The following is a 22,516-nucleotide window of genomic DNA, read 5'->3' as shown; positions in this document are numbered from 1 at the left end:
TATGAAAAGTCATTGGCAAACAGGATTAAAGGAAAATCCCAAGGCTTTTTATACGTATATAAAGAGCAAGAGGGTAACCAGGGAAAGGGTTGGCCCACTCAAGGACAGAGAAGGGAATCTATGTGTGGAGCCAGAGGAAATGGGCGAGGTACTAAATGAGTACTTTGCATCAGTATTCACCAAGGAGAAGGAAGTGTAGATAGTCTCAGTCATCTCATTATCAAAAAGGAGGTGTTGGGTGTCTTGCAAAGCATTAAGGTAGATAAGTCCCCAGGGCCTGATGGGATCTACCCAAGAATACTGAGGGAGGCAAGGGAAGAAATTGCTGGGGCCTTGACAGAAATTTTTGCATCCTCATTGGCTACAGGCGAGGTCCCAGAGGACTGGAGAATAGCCAATGTTGTTCCTTTGTTTAAGAAGGGTAGCAAGGATAATCCAGGAAATTATAGGCAGGTGAGCCTTACATCAGTGGTAGGGAAATTATTAGAGAGGATTCTTCGGGACAGGATTTACTCCCATTTGGAAACAAATGGACTTATTAGCAAGAGGCAGCATGGTTTTGTGAAGGGGAGGTCGTGTCTCACTAACTTGATTGAGTTTTTTGAGGAAGTGACGAAGATGATTGATGAAGGAAGGGCAGTGGATGTCATCTATATGTGGCAAAGTTTAGAGGGGATGTGCAAGGCAAGTTCTTTACACAGAGGGTGGAGAGTGCCTGGAACTTGTTGCCGGGGGAGGTGGTGGAAGCAGGTACCATAGAGACGTTTAAGAGGCATCTTGACAAATACATGAATAGGATGGGAATAGAGGGAAACGGACCCCGGAAGTGCAGAAGGTTTTAGTTTAGGCAGGCATCAAGATCGGCGCAGGCTTGGAGGGCCGAATGGCCTGTTCCTGTGTTGTACTGTTCTTTGGTAAGAGGTTAGAAAGTGTAGATATACAAAGGGACTTGGATGTCCTTGTCAATAAGTCAGTGAAAGCTAACATGCAGGTGCAGCAAGCAATTAGGAAGGTTAATGGTACGTTAGCCTTTATCACAGGAGCATGAGAGTACAGGAGTAGTGAAGTCTTGCTTCAATCGTATAGAACCTTGGTTAGACCGCACCTGGAGTACTGTGTGCAGTTTTGGTCCCCTTACCTTAAGAAGGATATTATTGCCATAAAGGGAGTGCAACCAAGGTTCACCAGACTTGTACCCAGGATGGCGGGACTGCACCATAAAGAGGTGTTGGGGAAACTGGGTCTATATTCTCTGGAACTTCAAAGAATGAGAAGTCATCTCATTGAAACTTGCAAAATACTTAAAGGGATAGACAGGGTTGATGCAGCTCAGATATTTCCCCTGGTTGGGGAGTCTAGAACCAGGGGACACAAATTCAAAATAAGGGGAAGCCACTTAGGACCGAGATGAGGAGAAATTTCTTTACTCAGAGGGTTGTGAACCTTTGGAATTCTCTACCCCAGAGGGCTGTGGAAGCTCAGTCATTGAGTATGTTTAAAGCACAGATTGACAGATTTCTAAACACCAATGATATAAAGGGATATGGGGATTGTTCGGGAAAAGGCACTGAAGCGGGAGATCAGACATTATCGTATTGAATGGCGGAGCAGGCCCGATGGGCTGAATGGCTTACTCCAGTTTCTACGCTCCTCTCCTGTCTCCCTTCCATTCCTCCACCAACGTCAACTCATCCAAAACTCTGCAAGCCATATCCTATCCATACCAAGTCCTGCTCATCCAACATCACAATCCTTGCTGACCTACATTGGTTCCCAATCTCCCAAAAGCCTCAAAATTTCAACCAGGTGTTCAAATCCTTCTCTCCATCTCTAACTTTCTCCAGTCTTACGAACACAACCCCAAAAAAATCTATTTTTCTTACTCTGGCCTCTTGTGCATCTTCCCTTGACTCCATCCACTATTTATAGCCATGCCTTAGCTATCTAGGCCCCAAGTCATGAAATCCCTTCCTAAACCTCTCCGCTTCTCCATTTCCCTCTCCTCCTTTAAATATCCACCTTAAAACACACCTCTTTGATCAAGCTTTTAGTTCCTAATATCTCAATCTTACCACCAAGTTCACCTGTTTGAATTGGGTACGCTTGTTGGTTTGGAAACATCTGCTCAGTGGATTTAGGATTTAATCACCAATGCTCTCAATGAATAAGTCCTAAATCCAATTAGAACTGCCAAGCCTAACAGCATAGGAATATAATAAATTGCTTTGCCTCCCAGCTGTGTGCTAATTGTGAGGCAAAAGAGGGTGGGTGTCCATACTGGACTGCAAAACAGGATGTGGCCAAGAACAGGCAAGAGTTTGATAAACACCATGCCTTCCAAAACCCACCATCTGACCAGAAACTCAGCTTCCATCCACCAAACTGACCAGTGAAGAAATTAACAGCTGATATTACTGTCAATTTACTGACAATCTTTAAAATTACAATCAAAAACTATTGGTGAACTGTGCAAACTGAAACATACATTGACTGCAAGACCAGCTAATTCCTGTACCAGCTGACAATTTCCACCATTGTTGGAGGCTAAGAACTGGGAAGGGGCGGAGCATTGCAACTCAAGCAAGTGTACAAGGAATAGGAAGAATGTGCATGTAGTGCACTTGCAGTCCTGCACCCCAGATGTTTGCCACAAATTAACACCCAGGACTCCAAAAAACAGCTACAGGATGTTATACCTTACAAATCTTTATGACAAAAGAGGACAAGAGCATACACCGCATGCCTCCAGTCTCAATATCAGGAAGCTCAGTCATTGAGTATGTTTAAAGTAGAGATTGACAGATTTCTAAATACCAATGACATAAAGGGATATGGTGATGGTGTGGGAAAAAGGCATTGAAGTGGATGATCAGCCATGATCATACTGAATGGCAGAGCAGGCTCAATGGGCTGAATAGCCTATTCCTGCTCCTATGTTCCTATGAATTTCAAACTTTTTTTGTTAACTAAGACCCAAAACTGAACTTACCTCTGCTCCAAGGCTTAGACAAATGATCCCATCCTCAAATGGAGAATGAGTGTCAACGTGGGGAGGAATTCCTGTCAGAATAAGTGCAAAAACAATTATACAATATTAATTCTGCTCAATAAAAACCAAATCACAATGTCTGTATTTGGTGCTTTATTCGCTGCAAAATGCAAAATAAAACTACACATTATCTGAAAAGTCAACCTTGATACCAATGCAGTATAATTGGAGGCTCCCAAAATGAGTTAACCCCATACATTAGTCAGTTCCACATCTAAGTACAATACCAAAAGTTCTACAATATAAATTTGTATTTTTCTAGTCACTGGCTGTTAGGTTTCTTTAAAAATTATACATTTTTAAAATTTAAAGGTAGGTTTACATAATTTATAGTTGTATCAAGAGGTTGAAAATAAATCATGTTCCATCAACAAAACCGATATTTAGCTAACACAAGAGATTCTCCCAGTCTTCTAGCTTTCATTAATTGTCAAACCCAACCTTGTAATAACACCTTAAAATACTATTTGAAAGTGTTAAGTTTATTCACCTTGTCCAGGCTCATACTGATTTATGGTAAGCTGATCAGGTTTAAATTTTACATATCCTTTTTCCAAGCATTGCTCTAAAAAGTTATCACAAATTTCAGGAAGACCTAATTTAAAAAAAACAAAAACAACAATTATCCAAATGTTTGAATGCTTATAATTTTGCACTTGAAAAGAACAAAATAAATGCCTTATTCAGTAATTAGTAAACATAACTATTGTGAATTTCATCATGCATGTTACAGCTTTTACATCTCTAAAGAGGCAGCTTTAGTGCAGGTACTACTTAACAAGTTTTAACCGGACAAGAGAAATTGGGAAGGATGTGGAAATTTTGATTTTATGGTATAATACCCAGCTGAAGTCCAAAAAAAAAGTAATTTTAAGGTTCATAATATAGCTATATATATCACACAAACACACATGCACAAAATTTTCATAGGATTATTCCATTGTGGCAAGACTAATGTTGCTCAGTTTCTATTTCAAGCAAGACAAGGGAGATGAGCAAAAATATGCTTTAGAACTTCTACCTAAACAAGCAGAAATCTGATTAGCAGGCCAACCTTTTTTAAAGAAGTGTCAGTTAAAAATCCAGCACAAACAAAAATTACTTGAATTAAAGCTTCATTCACTCTGCAATACAGAAAATATAGTTTTTTGAGATATTTCCTGCAACAGCTTACAATTCAAACATTTATTCCACCAAAGTAAAGGTTCATACATAGTCTAATGTACCTCCTGGCAGAGGCTTATCCTTGTCTACTTTATTGTTGTCATAACGAAATTCGTAGCCATAGTGCTTTACTCGTCGATGTTTCAGAGCTCTCTGGACTATGAAAATCAGAAAAAATAAAACCATCTTAAAGACTGAATTTCAATGCAGGGTGCAATATTCATTTAACCAGATTTGTTAAAGTTGTATCATTTTATATTGCTATGTCCTGTGCTTGTAAAGAAGTAACAAATCATAGGAACATACAGAGTAAAGCTTTGCAATTTAGAAGATGCTGTATGAAATAAACTAAGCAAATCTGCAAAGAAAATGTAAATCAAACCAATATTAATGTAAATGTCAACAGCCATCTATTTTGATCATCATGCTTTTACTACCAACACTGTTTCATGGCTTTCCATTTAGAAGCATATCAAAATTATTTAGACATGATTATCTTGGCCCATTGTTTAGAACAAAATATGGTCTAAAAACAAGTGCAGGGTGGTATTAAAAAGACTCAATTGAATGCAGAACAGCACATTGGTGTATCAAAGGATTACACACAAAGACATAGGAGATTGGTTCATACCCACTATTTTCCATGGTAGATTACTGTTCAAAATCAACTCACTGGATTCTGGGCAGTACACCACTTTAAGGAAGTGAACCTTTACCCTTCCTGCTTCAAAAAACAAGTCATTCATGGGCACCTTCGTGATCAGTGGCAGAGTGACTGAAGCAAAGGCAGGAAAATGGGAGTTGAGGTGCAGATCAGTTCTGATCTAATTGAGTGGCTGGCAGAGCAAACCCAATAGGCTGAATTGCTTACTCCTGTTCCTACTGATCTTACGATGGGTACGGGCTTAGGTGGGTCACCTACTCATGCTGTCAGCCAGAAATTGTTGCAGGAGAAACATTTTGTATTATACATCAGATTATGGAATAGTAGCTACCCTAAACAATGCTCCTTTGCCTCACCTTTTAAAATGAATAGAAAATGGTTACACAATTGGGCATAAACAATTAATAAGCCATTCTGCACTTGATGCACTTAGATGATTCTAAATACTTCCTACTGTTTTTTCCTGTACTACTCACCATTTTCCTGTGTTGTATCTGTGCTTCCATCTCCAAATTCCAAAAGCCTCTTCTCATAATCAGGAGAAATAATTTCTTCAATCACCAGAAGGCCAGGTGGTAGGTTCAAAGGAGAAACGCCTTGACTAACAACTTTAAAAAGATATTAAAAGAGATTTTCCCCTTCAAATAAGACTTCTTAATTAGCACGAGTAATTGCAATTTTCTTAATTCATGCCTAATGTTGACAAGTATAACGATATAAGCTCGCATGTCAATATTAATTTTCTAAACAGGATAAGGTTCCTGGATGACTTTAAATAGTTTGACATTCAACTTTCAGAGTACTTCAGCTGTGAGGAACGAAAAAGAAAGGAAGGGGTAGGAAGTGAGACATGAACAACACGTCAAAGAATAATGTGCTATGCCCTGGCAGCTCTATCATGAGAGATATGGCTTGGAAGCGTCGTTATGGCTTTTTCTGATTGACTGTTGTTTTTACTTGTTCTATAGAAGGCAGTGATACCTCTTGGGGGGGGAAAAAAAACAGCATCACAGCATATCCGTTGATCTTTCTCACACCAGAGGTGGGACCATGCTAAAGCACAGATGCAAATTTATTGAGCAATTGAGTGCTGTATTGCTACCTATGAAGCCAGGTTGCATTTATGCAGGACAGGTTTAATGAATTGTTACCCCAGAAGCCCCACTGTATTTGTTGAGGTCACCCCTCCCTATCTTTACCACTGTTGCTTCCCAAACCACAGCCGCCAACTGACTTTTCGTTACATTATCACCAGTTTATAAAATGCTAGGGATGCATGTAATGCCTTAACTATAAAGGCAAGTTTTTAAAAAAACTAACCGCCTCTTTAATATTAAAGAGTTAAAAAAGTGACCATCACTTTCCAATTTTATCTGGCTGCAGGCATGATGCTGGAGGACTGCTAACATGGCACCATTGTTCAAAAAGAGAGCAAGCAATAGATAGAGTAATTACAGGCCAGTCATCTTAACCTCGTTGGAGGGCAAATTGTTGGAAAAAATTCTGAGACAGAGTATAAATCATTATTTAGAAAGGCAGGATCAGTCAAGGATAGTGAGCATGGATTTGTTAAATGAAGCTTGTGTCTGACTAACTTGACTGAATTTGAGAAGTTAACAAGGAGGGTTGATATGGGTACGAACATAGGAAATAGGAGGAGTAGGCCATTTGGCCCCTCGAGCCTGCTCTGCCATTCAACTAGATCATGGCTGATCTACCTCAATGCCATTTTCCCGCACTATCGCCATATCCCTTGATTATCTTTAATATCTAGAAATCTATCAATCTGTCTAGAATATACTCAATGACTGAGCCTCCACAGCCTTCTGGGGTAGAGAATTCCACAGATTCACCACCCTCAGTGAAGAAATTCCTCCATCCCAGTCATCTGGCCTACCTCTTAATCTGAGACTGTGTCCCCTGGTTATAGACATCCCTCAGCCAGGAGAAACATCCTTCCTGCATTAACCCTGTTGAGCCCTGTAAGAATTTTGTAGGCTTCAATGAGATCATCTCTTATTCTTCTAAACTCTAGAGGATATAGGCCCAGTCTCCTCAATCTCTCCTCTCAAGAAAATCCCGCCATCCCAGGAATCAGTCTTGTGAACCTTCGTTGCACTCCCTCTATGGCAAGTATATCCTTCTTTAGGTAGGAGACCAAAACTATACACAATACTCCAGGTGTGGTCTCACCAAGGCTCTATACAATTGCAGCTAGACTTCTTTACTCCTGTACTCAAATCCTCTTGCAATAAAGGCTAACATACCATTTGCCTTCCTAATTGCTTGATGCACCTGCATGTTACCTTTCAATGACTTATGAACAAGGACACCCAGGTGCATTTGATGAAGTCTATATGGATGTTAGCAAGGCTTTTGACAAGGTTTCACATGGCAGACTGGCCAGAAAAGTAAGAGCCTATGGGATCTAAGGGCAAGTAAAATCCAAAATTGGCTCAGTGGCAGAAAGCAAAGGGTAATACTCAGCAGATGTATTTGTGACTAGAAGTAAGGTCAATGATTTAGACTTAAATATAGGAGGCATGATTAAGTTTGCAGATGATATGAAAATTGGTCATGTGGTTGATAATGAGGAAGAAAGCTGTAGGCTGCAGGAAGATATCAATGGACTAATCAGGTGGGCAGAAATGTAGCAAATGGAATGCAATTTGGTGAAGTGAGAGATAATGCATTTAGTGAGGGCAAACTAGGCAAGGGAATATGCAATAAATGGTAGGAAACTGAGAAGTATAGAGGAACAGAGGGACCTTGAAGTGCATATCCACAGATCTCTGAAGGCAGCAGGACAGGTGGATAAGATGGTTAAGAAGGCATAGAGGATACTTTTCTTTATTAGCAGAGGCATAAAGTACAAGAGAGGGGAGGTTATGCTAGAACTGTATAAAACACTAGTTTGGCCACTGCTAGTGTACTGCATACAGTTCTGGTCACTGCATTACAAGAAGGATGTGATCACACTAGAGGGGGTACAGAGGAGATTTATGAGGATGTTGCCAGGAAAGGAAAATTTTAGCTGAGGACAGATTGCATAGGCTGGGTTGTTTTCTTTGGAACAGAATAGGCTGACAGGAGATTTAATTGAGGTGTATAAAATTATGAGAGGCCTAGACAGAATGGCAGAGAGGTCAATAACCTCTGGGGATAGATTTAAACTAATTGGCAGAAGGATTAAAAGGGAGTTAAAGAGAAATTTTTTCACCCAGAGGGTGGTGGGGGTCTAAAACTCACTGTCTGAAAGGGTGGTAGAGGCAGAAATCCTCTTAGCATTTAAAAAGTACTTGTAAATGCGCCTGAAGTGCCATAACCTACAGGGCTACGGACCAAGAGCTAGAAAGTGGGATTAGGCTGAATAGCTGTTTCTCAGCTGGCACAAACACAATGGGCTGAATGGCCTTCTTCTGTGCCATAAATTTTCCATGTTTCTAAAAAAAAAGTGTTTAGTTTGTTAAAGCACCTAAACTGATAATACTTTACTGGTAGATCTTCCACAGTGTTGCTCAAAATGAGTAAGAGAATTCACTATTTTATGCCAAGTAGGGGATATCAGAGCCACTGATTTACAGTGAATCAATAAGTCAAATTCCATTTTGTTCTGGTGCTTTGGGTATGGAATCCCACAACTCTGTAAAAAGTATAAAGAAGTATCCATCAATCCTTTATTTTATACACACACACACACAATTAATTTTTAACCCCTTGCCAGTTTTAAAGCTAACAAAATATAGCAAGATGGTATGCAAAATATGCCAGTTGAAGGTTACTATCAGTATTTTGTCATATTGGAGAGTGAAGGTATGAATGAGTTATTTCCTCTGTGCTTTGGTAGAACTGCAGAATCATCTGGGATTTGGCAGATTTTGAGGAAAGACATAGTTAAAATACTTACTTGCCAAGACTACAAAATTAGCTTTAAAAGCAAATGCAGTGAAAATAAAAGCTTTCATAAGCTAGGATAATATTTCTGGAAAAGGGTTTGTATAGATTGAACTACTATTCTTCAGGAATAAACTTTCTTTAATTGTATGGGTAGCTAAGTTAATTATTAAGTAAAAAGCTCAACATCAAATCTTAAATAAGTTCATTCCATAAAAATTGAACACAAGACTGATCCTAGAGTGTTGAGTTTTACAGTTCAGCATGAATTAAGATCAGAAATGGACTTACCTTCCTCCACAAAGTTCAGATACAAAGTGATAGGTTGTGTATTTCCATCAGTCTTTAGGTTTCGCCCATTAAGAGCACTGTATGCTTCTCTGGCTTCTTGAATTGAACTATACGTTGCAAATGCATGTGGTTTATGTGGAAGCATCAGAAGGGTCTCAACTGTTCCAAACTCCTGTAACACTTCATTCAGCTGCTGTCGGCTGACACCATTGCCCAGACCACCATTGGCTATAACCAAGTGCTAATTAAAACAAAACGATGTGAGATATTACATCAGAAACTATATTAATCATTAAAATAGGCTGCTATAAAGTTTCTACTGGCATTAATTATGCTTTATAAAATCAGCAAGTTATAAAATATTGAAGAGATCAAATTAAATTGTCTCTGTTATTACAATGAATATTAAAGATACATTTTTCAAGTTGCAGCTATATAGCTATAGGAGTCAAATGTCTTAAATTCTGATATTCTGTTAAAAGTTGCAAGTATTCCAGGCCATTTAGAATCTATCACAGATTGTAAATTAGAAGTATACGTTTAGTGCAAATGGCAGAGAGAAGCTGTGATAATTATCTACTGATCAGTTAGCTGGATGAACGTGATTTGATCATCACAAGGCGAGTATCAGAACTTGCATGGTCAGATAAATGTGAGGGGATTGAAGGATGAGTGCCTCGAACTGGACTTGATTGATAAATCATCATTGGGCAAATCGAGGAAGAAGTGGAGTGGGTCGTGCTGACTCAAGTGAGACACAAGTTAATGAAGGAAAAAAACAGGAATAATGGACGGGTCAAACGATTGCTACTGAAACTGAAAGTAGCGGGAATTCAAGGTGTAAATAAAGAGTTAAAAGCATGAAACAACGGATGTTTGCCAGAGTGATATCAAAGAAGGGGGTAAGGGGAGATTGATGCTGGGTTTCCTAACCTATATTAATAATTTGGATTCAGAACGTTTTAAATTCTCAGAGAAAACTAAACTGTAGCACTGACAACTCTTGTACAGAAACTGTTTTCAGCAGATGAGAGATCACATTGGAGCCAGAAAGCAGCACCATTGAAATACGAACTGTTGTTGAGAGAAATACAAGAGAAACAAACTTACTTTAGTCGGTCCAGACACGGTTGAGATGCCGTCTTGCTTCAAGAGGATGTGTTGCGCTTTTATTTGTTTTCTCAGTAATTTTTTCTGTTCTTTGGACAATTTCATGTTTTTACTGCTGGGGGCCGCCATGTCTAGTCCAGGGTCAAAGACTAATCGCGGTCCGTGAACAAATGGCTGCAGCACTGCCAGAGCATGAGCTTTAACAGAGTGGGGGGGGTTTCTGTTGAATATGTAAAGTGTGATTTCCCTCACTCCATCTGTGCTCAGCTTTCCAGGACCCTGACTTCGTCCAGCGGATGCTTCCGGCTGCACTGCCTGTGTTTCCGGTGCTGTCTGCCTGTACTTCCGCCGCAGCCTGTGTCATGGTAACAGAGTCAGCGGCTGCCTGAGGTGGTCCTCATCCTGCCTCAGCTGCATAGGAGCCGCGACCTCAGGCCAGGTGAGTGAGCAGGTTCCAATTACAGTGGGAGGGAAATAAAATAAATAGAGACAAAGATATGTGGTTTTGAAAAGGAGTAGCAATAGGCGCCGGAGTGCTGTGGCCCATCTTAGCTTTGAGATGGATGCTGAGGGCAGGTGCGGATTTATCATCGAGTCCGGGCTGTGTCGCTGCTGCGATGTTTCCATCTCACCGAAAATCCGTCCATCAGTAAAACTGCACGAGTAACATTTAATGAAATATAACACTTGCCATAGAAACCTACAGACAAATGAGGGTTGACCGTTATTTATTTCCTCAAGTCAGACAATAAATAAACAAACTAACTGTGGAAACAAAGCCCCGAGATGCAGCTGTTTTGAACATCCTCGACAATTGTACCCCCATCCTTGGCTGGATCAACTCCGAGGTGCTCTTTACCGCTTTGTGTGTGTGTGACGATGAAAATCCATCATCTCCATCTTTTGGGAGAGAGAAGACTCGAGGATTGATTATGCTTATTAAATGCGAAGCGTGTTCCCCTCACCAGCCTTGACTGCAGTGCGGTGCTGCGGCTGCCCGCCAGCGCTACGTGCCCTTCCCTCTCAGTCACATAACCGCTTAGGTAAGTATAGCAATTCGAGGCAGGTTGCATACTCATAGTATCAATTAGCATGGACAAGAAAATAACCGCATCACTGATGATCTCCAATGAGTCAGCATTTTTTAAATCCCCATTGAGCGTCCTTTTTATTTTATTGGAACTAATTGTGTTAACCAAAAGCCCCAACCTTGATAAAACTCAATGGAAATCGTACCTTTACAATTTTAGCCTACAACACGAGTAATTGCCCTTAAGGATTAGATAAGGATATTTTCTAAAGAGCAATTTAATTTTGTGGCTTCGTTCCTGGAGATCTTACAGGTATATATTTTGCTAGTCCCTTTCTATAAACGTTATGTAACGCACCAGAAACAACACAATCTGTGATATGGGTATTTTTTCATTCGAGGTGCAAAAGTGGCTATTGATTGATAAGTCATGCAAATTGTTAATCTAGCTATACCATTATATTTCATTGTTGCCAGATTCAGCGACTCGCATTTCATATATAGAAGTGCTTATTCAATATAATAGGCCCTCTGGTTTAAGACCATGTCAAAGTCTAAAATTTTCAACTTTACCTAAATGACCTGGCTCAAAGTGGTTTCTGCTGATACACTTGTGGATGATTTATAATAAGGCACTTTTAAATAAATTCAATATGCTCTTCTCCCCGCAGAAAACTTTTTATTAAAGATTAATAGTGATTTGGTGCACCTTTAGCCAAGAATTCGACTTGCCTCCACTGGAACTGCAGTGACATGAGCGATATTGGTTCTGTGTCATTGTTTTAATGGCCTGGATTTTGCCCATGAAACTGCCAGCATTTGCCTCTGAAACTAGCAGCAACTCCTGAATTCCGCATGTGCACCCCATAGGGTGCGCTGTTGAAGTTCCCCCAGGCTGCAATTAATTAGAAATCACTGAACTGACGGGAACTTTCCCTTTTACACTTAGTCTTGCTGTAAAAAGCCTTTTTAAAAAATGTAAAAGCATGTTGAATGAGGTGTAACTGTGTATTTTAAGTGTACTAAGTTCATAATTATTGCTGAACAGCCTCATTGGCCTTGGAAAAACTAATTTTATATTTGTGGAATGTCAAACTTCTCCATTATAATCACATTTTAATTTTCTTTTCCCATTTGATATTTCAGTTTCTACCTTAATCCCATGTGTATTTCCTAATCATTTATTTCACTCTTTATAAAATTTTAATTAACCGTATAAAGTTCAGTGCATTTTACTTCCTGGTTTGCTGCCTGTCAGAATACTTCATTGTGATTGGCTGCTTGCCGTGCTTGATCTCATCGCTGCTGTTGAACACCTGAAGATCCCCTTGACTTGGCACCAGATTGAAAACTGATGTCTGGAAAGGGAAAATCGCCACCACAGAGATCACTAAATTTTTGTGGGCAGCTGTCTTCAAGGTCAGCAGTGAGCATGGCTGCTTTACCCCTATCTGTGAAATTCAGGCCAATGTGTTATCAGATAAAAATGGGGGAGCAAAAAGGGCTCATTTGTTACTTCGTCTGCTCCACCAATCCCCATTCAAAAATCTTACACTGGTAGGGTAGAAGTGCAACACAAATGATTTCTTATTTTGGAAGTATACTTAACTGTATCACAGGTTAGCAGTTCTACTGGCAACCATGCTAATTAGCCTGTTAAAGGATGTTTTAAAAATGTTGTGAATAAAAAGAAAGAACTTGCATTTAAACTAGTTGGGGGGGGGGGGGGGGGGGTTGCGAGGATTCATATGAAGGAAATCGTAGAAAGTTAGAGAAAGGACAAGTTAATAGTGCAGGGTAACCATATGGGTAATGCTAGCCAGAGTGTAACAGGAAGGAACAAAGTGTACAAACATAACAGTGTACCAGTAAATAGAGTCAAAGTCGGGAAAAATAGTAAAAAAAACAAGATTAAAGGCTATTTTTCTGAATGTATGGAGCATTTGTAACAAGATAGATTAATTGATGGCACAAATAGAAATAAATGGGTATGAAATGATAGCCATTACAAGGTGACCAAGGCTGGGAACTGAATATTCAGGGGTACTTGACATTTTGGAAGGATAGGCAGAAAGGAAAAGGAGGTGGGGTAGCTCTGTAGTAAAGGATGAGATCAGTATAACAGGGAGATATGATTTTGGTTCAGTTGATCAAGATGTAGAATCATTTTGGTTGGAGATAAGAAATAGCAAGGAAAAGTCACTGGTGGGGCAAAGTCTATAGGCCCCCTAACAGTAGCTACACTAGAACCGAGTATTAGTCAAAAAGTAATGAAGGCTGGTGAGAATAGTACTACAATAATCTTAGGTGACTTTATTCTTTTTATAGATGGACAAATCAAATTGGCAAAGATAGCCTTGAGGATGAATGGATGAATTCATAGTGGATTTGGGATATTTTCTTAGAACAATATGTTGTGGAACCAACCAAGGAACAGACTATTTTAGATCTGGTAATGTGTAATGAGACAGGATTAATTAATGACCTCATAGTAAAGGATCTTCTAGGGAACATGATAGAATTTCACATTCAGTTTGAGGGTGAGAAACTTTGGTCTGAAACTAGTGTCCTAAACTTAAATAAAGGCAATTACAAAGGTGTGAAGACAGAGTTGGCTAAAGTGGACTGGGAAAATAGATTAAAAGGTAACACAGTAGATAAGCAGTGGCAAACATTCAAAGATATATTTCATAACTCTCATCAAAAATATATTCCAATGAGAAAGAAAGACTCTAGAAGGATGAACCATCCTTGGCTATTGAAGGAAGTTAAAGGATGGTATCAAATTGAAAAAAAAGGCATTCAATGTTGCGAAGATTCATAGCAGACCAGAAGATCGGGAAAATTTCAGAAACTAGCAAAGGATAACTTAAAAAAGGGAGAAAATAGAGTGAGAGTAAACTAGCAAGAAGTTTAAATAGACATTGATCTTCTACAAGTATATAAAAAGGAAGCGAGTAGCCAAAGTAAAATGTTGATCGTGTAGCGGATGAGACTGGGAAATTAATGGGAAACAAGGAAATGATTAAAGACTTTGAACAAATATTTTGTATTTGTCTTCATGGTATAAGATACTAAAAGCATCCCAATAATAGTAGAAAATCAGGGAGCAAAAGGGAGGGAGGATCAATAGCAGAAAAGGTACTCGGCAAACTTTTGGGGCTAAAGGCTGACAAGTCCCCCTGACCTAATGGCTTGCAACCTAGGGTCTTCAACGAAGTGGCTGCAGAGATAGTGGATGCATTGGTTGTAACCTTCCAAAATTCCCTAGATTCTGGAAAGGTCCCAGCAGATTGGAAAGCTGCCAAATGTAGCACCTCATTCAAGAAAGGAGAGAGACTGAAAGTGGGAGACTATAGGCCAGTTAGACTAACATCTGTCATTGTGAAAATGTTGGAATCCATTATTAAGAAAGTAGTAGCAGGACATTTAGAAAATCATAATACAATCAAACAGAGTCAAAATGGTTTTACGAAAGGCAAATCGTGTTTGACGAATTTACTAGAGTTCTTTGAGGAAGTAACGAACAGGGTGGATAAAGGGGAACCAGTAGATGTAGTGTATTTGGATTTCAAAAAGGCATTCAATAAGGTGCCACATAAAAGGTTACTGCACAAGAGAAGAGCTCATGGTGTTGGGGTTATATATTAGCATGGATAGAGAATTGGCTAACTAACAGAAAACAGGATAAATGGGTCATTTTCAGGTTAGCAAACTGCAACTAGTGGGGTGCCACAAGGATCAATGCTGCGAGCTCAACTATTTACAATCTATGCTATGACTTGGATGAAAGAACCGAGTGTATTGTAGCCAAATTTGCTTATGATATAAAGATATGTGGGAAAGCAAATTGAGAAGGACACGAGGGTCTGCAAAGGGACATAGGTAGTGTCAGGCAGGCCCCCCCCCCCCTCCACCTGCCAAGAATGAGGAAAATTAATTTTTGCCACATGAACATTGATTTTAAACAGTTGTTGGTAAAGAACGAACTTGCCTTAAAGAAAACAATTGGAGACTTTGGCTGGAGAGAGACATTAGCGTATCAACAGACAGTATGTCAAAGGACAAAGGAGCTATTCCCTGCTCCAATTTAATCCACAATGGACTTTTGATTACCACACGTTGAAGCATTCCAGGTAAACTACTAAGATGGCCGAAAACACAAACCGACATGGTCAGGCCAGTTTAATCATACATGACTAACTGACTCTTGGAGTTTTTAAATTTGAACTTCCAACAAGGAATTTGAAATCAGAAAGCTGTTTTCTCCTGAACGGAGAACACCTCTCACCAGCTTCGGGACCCAATGAAGACACATGAACCCCAAGAGAGAAAAGTCTCCTACAGTGAACAAGGTTTAAGAAGAATCCCGGGCCCCAACGAAAAGCAGGACGACTTACAAAAGGACTACAGTGAGCTCGAAGTACAGTAAACAAGAAACTCTTCTGATATTGCCTCAAACCTCTCCATTTTATTTTTCTTTCTCTTTTCTGTCTCTCTTCGCATGTGCGTATCGTGTATGCGTGCTAGCGTGGGGCGCGGCGTATATCCGTAGGCGTTAATCGTATTAGAGTTTAAATTTAAGGTTTAATAAATTTCACTTTTCTTTAAACCTAAGAAAGTCTGTTTATGCTCATTTCGTTGCCTTATAATTGGAAAGTGGTGAACAAGGATTCACCAAAGGGGGAGCTCAAAACACAGTGTGTTTAAAATTAAACCCTGTTACAATAAGACTAGGTGAAGACAGTAAAAGACCCCTAGACACCTTTCTCACCTGATTGTAACAATAGATTAAGTGAGTGGGCAAGAATTTGGCAGATGGTGTACATTATGGGAAAATCTGAGGTAGGGAGAATGAAAAAACAAAATATTCAAATGGAGAGAGACTACAGAATGCTGCGGTACTGGGTATCCTCCTACATGAAACACAAAGTTAGTAGGCAGGTACAGCAAGTAATTAGGAAGACAAATGTAATGTTGGCCTATATTGCAAGAGGGATGGAGTTTAAAAGTATGGAAGTCTTGCTACAACTGTACAGGGTGTTGGTGAGACCAGATCTAGTGTACTGTGTACAATTTTGGTCTCCGTATTTAAGAGGGATATACTTGCATTGGAGGCAGTTCAGAGAAGGTTCACCAGGTCGATTCCTGGGATGAAGGGGTTGTCTTATGAGGAAAGGTTGGGTCTATACTCATTGGAGATTAAAAGAACGAGAGGTGATCTTATTGAAACATAAGGTTCCGAGGGGGCTTGTCAGGGTTGATGCTGAGAGGATATTTCCCCTCATGGGGGAGTCTAGAACTAGGAACACAGTTTCAGAATAAGGGGTCGCCTATTTAAGATGGAGTTGAGGAGGAATTTCTTCTCGGAGTTGTGAATCTTTGGAGTTCTGTACCCCAGAGAACTGTCAAGGCTGAGTCATTGAATATATTCAAGACCGAGATAGAGAGATATTTGAACTATAGGGGAGTTGAGGGTTATGGGGAACAGGCTGGAAAGTGGGGTTGAGGCCAAGATCAGGTCAGCCATGATCTGATTGAATTTTGGTGCGGGGTCAAGCAGCCATATGGCCTGCTCCTGCTCCTATTTGTTATGATTTTATAATGCCTTTTGCAATCTTGGATTGTCCCTATCCTCTTTACAGCACAACCAACTTGTTCACAAATTGTGCAACCAAGTTTCCACAAACAGCAATGAGATAATGGCCAGATAATGTTTCTTAGTGATGTAGGATATGGGTTAAGTATTAGCTTTGACACCAGGACACCACCTAGCTCTTCAAATAGTGCCATTTGATCTTTTATGTCCACCTGTGAAGAAAGACAGGACTGACTCCCTCAGTACTGCAGTGGTGCCAGCCTGGATTATGTGCTTAAGTTCAGAATGGAACATGAACCCACAACCTTCTGACTCAGAGGCAGTGATATAACAGTTTTTTATGGGGTACTGTTTGGTTGAAATTACCTATGTGCAGAATGTGAATAATGATGCAGTAATAAAATTGATTCGACATATTCCTTGTCAAAAATCAATGAAATTAATGTCTTCCTATTTGAAAATCAGTCTCACCTCTGTTCATTGTTTCTTTGCAGTTTTTAATTGTAATCAGCTGTATGAATGTAAAGATTTCTGTCAGATGTACAGGACAGCTTGAGGGATTGAGTGATTATTTAATTTTAGTTTGCACATTTATTGGCACACTTTCTGATTCGCTAGTTGCAAACAATTAAATGCCTGCCTGGGTATTTGTCATTTTTTAAGTTATGCAACTCAATCAGAAATCCTGCCAGTCACTTGCCGTATTGCACGTGAAAAGGACTTGGGTTGTACACTTGTTAAAATATAATACTGTTGCTTTTGAAATTTAGATTCAAACCATCTTGGACTGATTTGGTAAAGCGTTTCTCCCTGAAATATTTACAAGGCCTAATTTAGGTAGTCTCAATCCAGTTCATAGTACAAAACTGTCCATTAATTAGTAGACTCATTTAGAGGCCACAAGAATAGCTGGTGTCACAAATAGTAATGTCATATTGGTGTGATAAGGAATCCTCTTTTGAAATGGAGCTAAAGCTGATTGTTACATGAAGATTTACCCTGCATCTAATCCATGCTGTACGCAAGATGAAAATATTTGAGGCCAATGGAGCAAAGGTGGAAAAAGTTCTGTTCCTAAGCGGTGGCATCACATTACTTATTGAACAAGTTACTGTGCTTTACACGTTTTATGTATTCGTTTGGTCTGAATAACCTTTTTAATAATGCAAAATGTTGAATATAAATTCTCTATATAAATATTTTGGTAACAAGTTGTTTGGGTATACAAGCCTGAGCTTTTGTTTTCTTCCCTAATTTTCTTCCTTCACCACCCATCCCACCAACCTTCTGTTGTGAAAATGCTGTTTCCTTGTTGGGATATAGCCCAAAGAGCAGCAAGTGCTCTCCAGTACTTCAGCCAAGTGAACCCAGTGAGTGTGTCTGTAGGCTATGTAATTGTGGAGGCATCACAACAATTTTGTCCTTGCTCAACTTAGAATTTCCAGTAAGGATGCTGAATAGCAAACATTAATAAGAACTTTTTTTTTTGCTCCTTAACCAAAGGGTAGTGAGATCGGTTGTAGTACATTGGCCGAGATCAGCTAACTTAGCAGAGACTGCAGATCTACTAAAAGTTGCTAAGCCATCAGGGAAAGCTCCAAGCCATGTGATTTTAAAAATAAAATTCTTTGGCCTCCAATTTAGATAATGTATTACAGAAAAAGGAACTGCATTGCTACTATTGTCAGTCTTTGCAGTTTCTTCATCCAGAGCTTTAAATGTATTATATTTTATTAACGTGCCACAAATCTGGTTTTAGTTTGACTATGATTTACTGGACTAGTAATTAGAAATAAACATGAGATTTTATTGATATTCTGTTCAGTTCGGAGTGCTGGTCCTTCCTGTCAGCAGTCTCCTTATGCCCAGAGGTCAGTTCACACTGCTCAATATGTAATCGTTTGGTATAATCCAGAGGCATCCAAATAGTATCCCTTAATGAGCTGAACTGGATATTGTGTCTTTCAGAAGTGTCTTAATGTGTGCTTCTTCAATCTTTCAGAAAGCAGAAACACTTGAGTGAGATGAAGCACATAAACAGGCAAAATCTAAAAACCCTATTATGAACAACTTTAGCAGTCAAACTTGGAAATAACATAAGAAATAGGAGCAGGAGTAGGCCATTCTGCCCCTCAAGCCTGCCCCGCCATTCAATATCATGGCTGATCTGCCCCAGACCTCAACTCCTCTTTCGTGCCAGCTCCTCATAGCTGATATTTCAAAAATCTATCTACCTCCTCTTTAAGTACTTTGTGATCTGGCCTCCACACCTCCAGACATACACTACCCTCACAAGAAATTCCTTCGCATCTCAGTTTTAAATGAGTGCCCCCTTATTCTGTAATTGTGTCCCCTAGTTCGAGATTTCCCCACTAGTGGCAACATCTTCTCAACATCTATCCTGTCAAGCCCCCTCAGAATCTTGTACATTTCAATAAGATCACCCCTCATTCTTCTACTCTAATGAATAAAGGCATAACCTGTTCTTGATAAGTCAACCCTTTCATCCCAGGAATCAGCCTAGTGAATCTCTTTTGAACTGCCTCCAATTCCAGTACATCTTTTCTTAAATATGGGGACCAAAACTATACACAGTACTGCAGGTGCAGCCTCACCAACAGCCTGTACAGTTGCAACAAGACTTCCCTATTTTTAAACTCCACCCCCTTAGCAATAAAGGCCAAAATTCCATTTGTCTTCTTAATTACTTGCTGCACCTGCATGCTAACTTTGTGTTTCGTGCACAAGAACACCCAGATCCCTCTGTGCTGCACTTTTTTGGTCTCCCTCCATTTAAATAATAGTCTGCCTTTTGATTCTTTCTACCAAAGTTCATGACCTCTCACTTTCCTACATTAAACTCTCATCTGCCAAGTTTTTGCCCACTCAACCTATCTATATCCCCTTGCAGGTTCCTTATGTCCTCATCACATCATGCCCTCCCACCTATTTTTGTATCGTCAGCAAATTTGGATATATTACACTCTGCCCCCTCCTCCAAGTCATTAATATAGATGGTAAATAATTGTGGCACTCCACTAGTTAAGTCTTTCCAACCTGAAAAAGATCCACTAATCCTGACTCTGTCTTCTGTGAGTTAACCAATCCTCAATTCATGCTAAAATAAAAGCAAAATACTGCAGATGCTGGAAATCTGAGATAAAAACAAGAAATGCTGGAAATACTCAGCAGGTCCGGCAGCATCTTTGGAGAGAGAAGCATTTGCCAGTTCTGAAGAAGGGTCACTGACCTGAAACATTAACTCTGCTTCTCTCTCCACAGATGCTGCCAGACCTGCTGAGTATTTCCAGCATTTCTTGTTTTTATCTCAATCCATGCTAATACATTACCCCCAATACCGTGAGCTCCTATCTTGTGCAATAATCTTTTATGTGACACCTTATCGAATGACTTCTGGAAATCCAAATACATTACATCTACCAGTTCCACTTTATCAACTCTGCTTGTTATATCCTCAAAGAGCTCTAGCAAATTTGTCAAACATGATTTCCCTTTCACAAAACCATGTTGACTCTTTGATTGCGTTAAGCTTTTCTAAATGTCCTGCTATTTCTTCTTTAATAATGGACTCTAGCATTTTCCCAATGACCGATGTTAGGCTGACTGGCCTATAGTTTCCTGCTTTTTGTCTCCCTCCCTTCTTGAACAGGGCGTCACATTAGCGCTTTTCCAATCTGCTGGGACCCTCCCGGAATCCAGTGAGTTCTGGAATATTTTGACTAATGCTTCTACTATCTCTGCAGCCACTTCATTTAAAACCCTTGGATGCAGGCCATCAGGTCCTGGTGACTTGTCTGCCTTTAGTCCCATTAGTTTGTCAAATACTTTGTCCCTTGTGATAGAGACTGTTACAAGATCTTTCCTCCCATTAGCTCCTTGCTTATCTGATATCTGTGGGATGTTTATAGTGCCCTCCACCATGAAGACCGATGCAAAATATTGGTTTAAATTATCTGCCATTTCCCTGTTCCCCATTATCAATTCTCCAAGGGTCCCACGCTCCCTTTAGCTAGTCTTTATATACCCGGAGAAGCTCTTGCTGTTTGTTTTTATATTTCTTGCCAATTTACTTTCATAATCAATTTTCTCCCTCTTTATTAGCCTTTTAGTCATCTGCTGCTGGCTTCTAAAAAAAAAAATCCCAATCCTCTGGCCTACCACTAGTTTTCACCGCTTTGTATGCCTTAGTTTTTGATTGGATACTGTCCTTGACTGCCTTTGTTAACCACGGGTGGTTCATCCTTCTCAGAGTCCTTCCTTTTGACCGGGATAATTCTTTGATGAGCGTTATAAAATATCTGCCTAAATGTCTGCCACTGCTCATCCACTGACCTTCCTCTTAGTCTGTTTTCCCAGCCTGCTGTAGACAACTCTTTCTTCATACCTCTGTAATTGCCCTTGTTTAAGTTGAGGACACTAGTTTGAAAGCAGAGTTGCTCGCCCTCAGTCTGAATTTGAAATTCTGCCATGTTGTAATTACTACCCTCTAGAGGATCCTTAACTGCGATTTCTTATTAATCCTAACTCAGCCTGTAAAAATGCTGCTAAATTATTAAACAGGAGAATCTGCACGCGTAAATAAACTTAGATCTATGACAGCACAGCAAATGACATTGGGAATAAATTACGATATTAATGTAGATAAATCCTATCCTGAGTGGCATGAAACAGGGCTGTGTTCTCGCACCTGCACTGTTTAGGATCTTCTTCTCCCTGCTGCTCTCACATGCGTTCAAGTCTTCAGAAGAAGGAATTTTCCTCCACACAAGATCAGGTGGCAGGTTGTTCAACCTTGTCTGTCTAAGAGCGAAGACCAAAGTATGGAAAGTCGTCATCAGGGAACTCCTCTTTGCTGACGATGCTGCATTAACATCCCACACTGAAGAGTGTCTGCAGAGACTCAGACAGGATTGCGGCTGCCTGCAACGAATTTGGCCTAACCATCAGCCTCAAGAAAACGAACATCATGGGACAGGACATCAGAAATGCTCCATCCATCAATATCGGCGACCACGCTCTGGAAGTGGTTCAAGAGTTCACCTACCTAGGCTCAACTATCACCAAGTAACCTGTCTCTCGATGCAGAAATCAACAAGCGCGTGGGAAAGGCTTCCACTGCTATGTCCAGACTGGCCAAGAGAGTGTGGGAAAATGGCGCACTGACATGGAACACAAAAGTACGAGTGTATCAAGCCTGTGTCCTCAGTACCTTGCTCTACGGCAGCGAGGCCTGGACAACGTATGTCAGCCAAGAGCGACGTCTCAATTCATTCCATCTTCGCTGCCTCCGGAGAATCCTTGGCATCAGGTGGCAGGACCATATCTCCAACACAGAAGTCCTCGAGGCGGCCAACATCCCCAGCATATACACCCTACTGAGCCAGCAACGCTTGAGATGGCTTGGCCATGTGAGCCGCATGGAAGATGGCAGGATCCCCAAGGACACATTGTACAGCGAGCTCGTCACTGGTATCAGACCCACTGGCCGTCCGTGTCTCCGCTTTAAAGACATCTGCAAACACGACATGAAGTCATGTGACATTGATCACAAGTCATGGGAGTCAGTTGCCAGCGATCGCCAGAGCTGGCGGGCAGCCATAAAGGCGGGGCTAAAGTGTGGCGAGTCGAAGAGACTTAGCAGTTGGCAGGAAAAAAAGACAGAAGCGCAAGGGGAGAGCCAACTGTCTAACAGCC

At 40.3% G+C, this 22,516-nt stretch overlaps 2 protein-coding genes across 5 annotated transcripts in view; one reads left to right on the top strand and one right to left on the bottom strand.

Annotated features, from left to right (window-relative positions):
* alkbh8 (alkB homolog 8, tRNA methyltransferase) overlaps positions 1 to 10,488 on the bottom strand; it is a 45,943-nt gene extending 35,455 nt beyond the window's left edge. For both annotated transcript variants that reach the window (XM_068033736.1, XM_068033737.1), the window contains exons 1-6: positions 10,173 to 10,488; positions 9,063 to 9,303; positions 5,354 to 5,485; positions 4,276 to 4,371; positions 3,540 to 3,644; positions 2,990 to 3,060 (exon numbers count right to left, since the gene is read on the bottom strand). In XM_068033736.1, the coding sequence (XP_067889837.1) occupies positions 2,990 to 3,060; positions 3,540 to 3,644; positions 4,276 to 4,371; positions 5,354 to 5,485; positions 9,063 to 9,303; positions 10,173 to 10,301 (774 nt within the window). In that variant the 5' untranslated portion in view covers positions 10,302 to 10,488. The remainder of the gene's footprint in view (positions 1 to 2,989; positions 3,061 to 3,539; positions 3,645 to 4,275; positions 4,372 to 5,353; positions 5,486 to 9,062; positions 9,304 to 10,172) is intronic.
* A 38-nt stretch (positions 10,489 to 10,526) lies between these two features.
* The window catches only part of elmod1 (ELMO/CED-12 domain containing 1), a 109,346-nt gene continuing 97,356 nt past the window's right edge, over positions 10,527 to 22,516 (top strand). For all 3 annotated transcript variants that reach the window (XM_068033735.1, XM_068033734.1, XM_068033733.1), the window contains exon 1: positions 10,527 to 10,611. The gene's annotated coding sequence lies outside the window, so the exon portion shown is untranslated. The remainder of the gene's footprint in view (positions 10,612 to 22,516) is intronic.

This window comes from Heterodontus francisci, chromosome 6 (assembly GCF_036365525.1).
Source record: "Heterodontus francisci isolate sHetFra1 chromosome 6, sHetFra1.hap1, whole genome shotgun sequence".
NCBI classification, from domain to species: domain Eukaryota; kingdom Metazoa; phylum Chordata; class Chondrichthyes; order Heterodontiformes; family Heterodontidae; genus Heterodontus; species Heterodontus francisci.
This window is presented reverse-complemented; position numbering and strand designations above follow the sequence as displayed.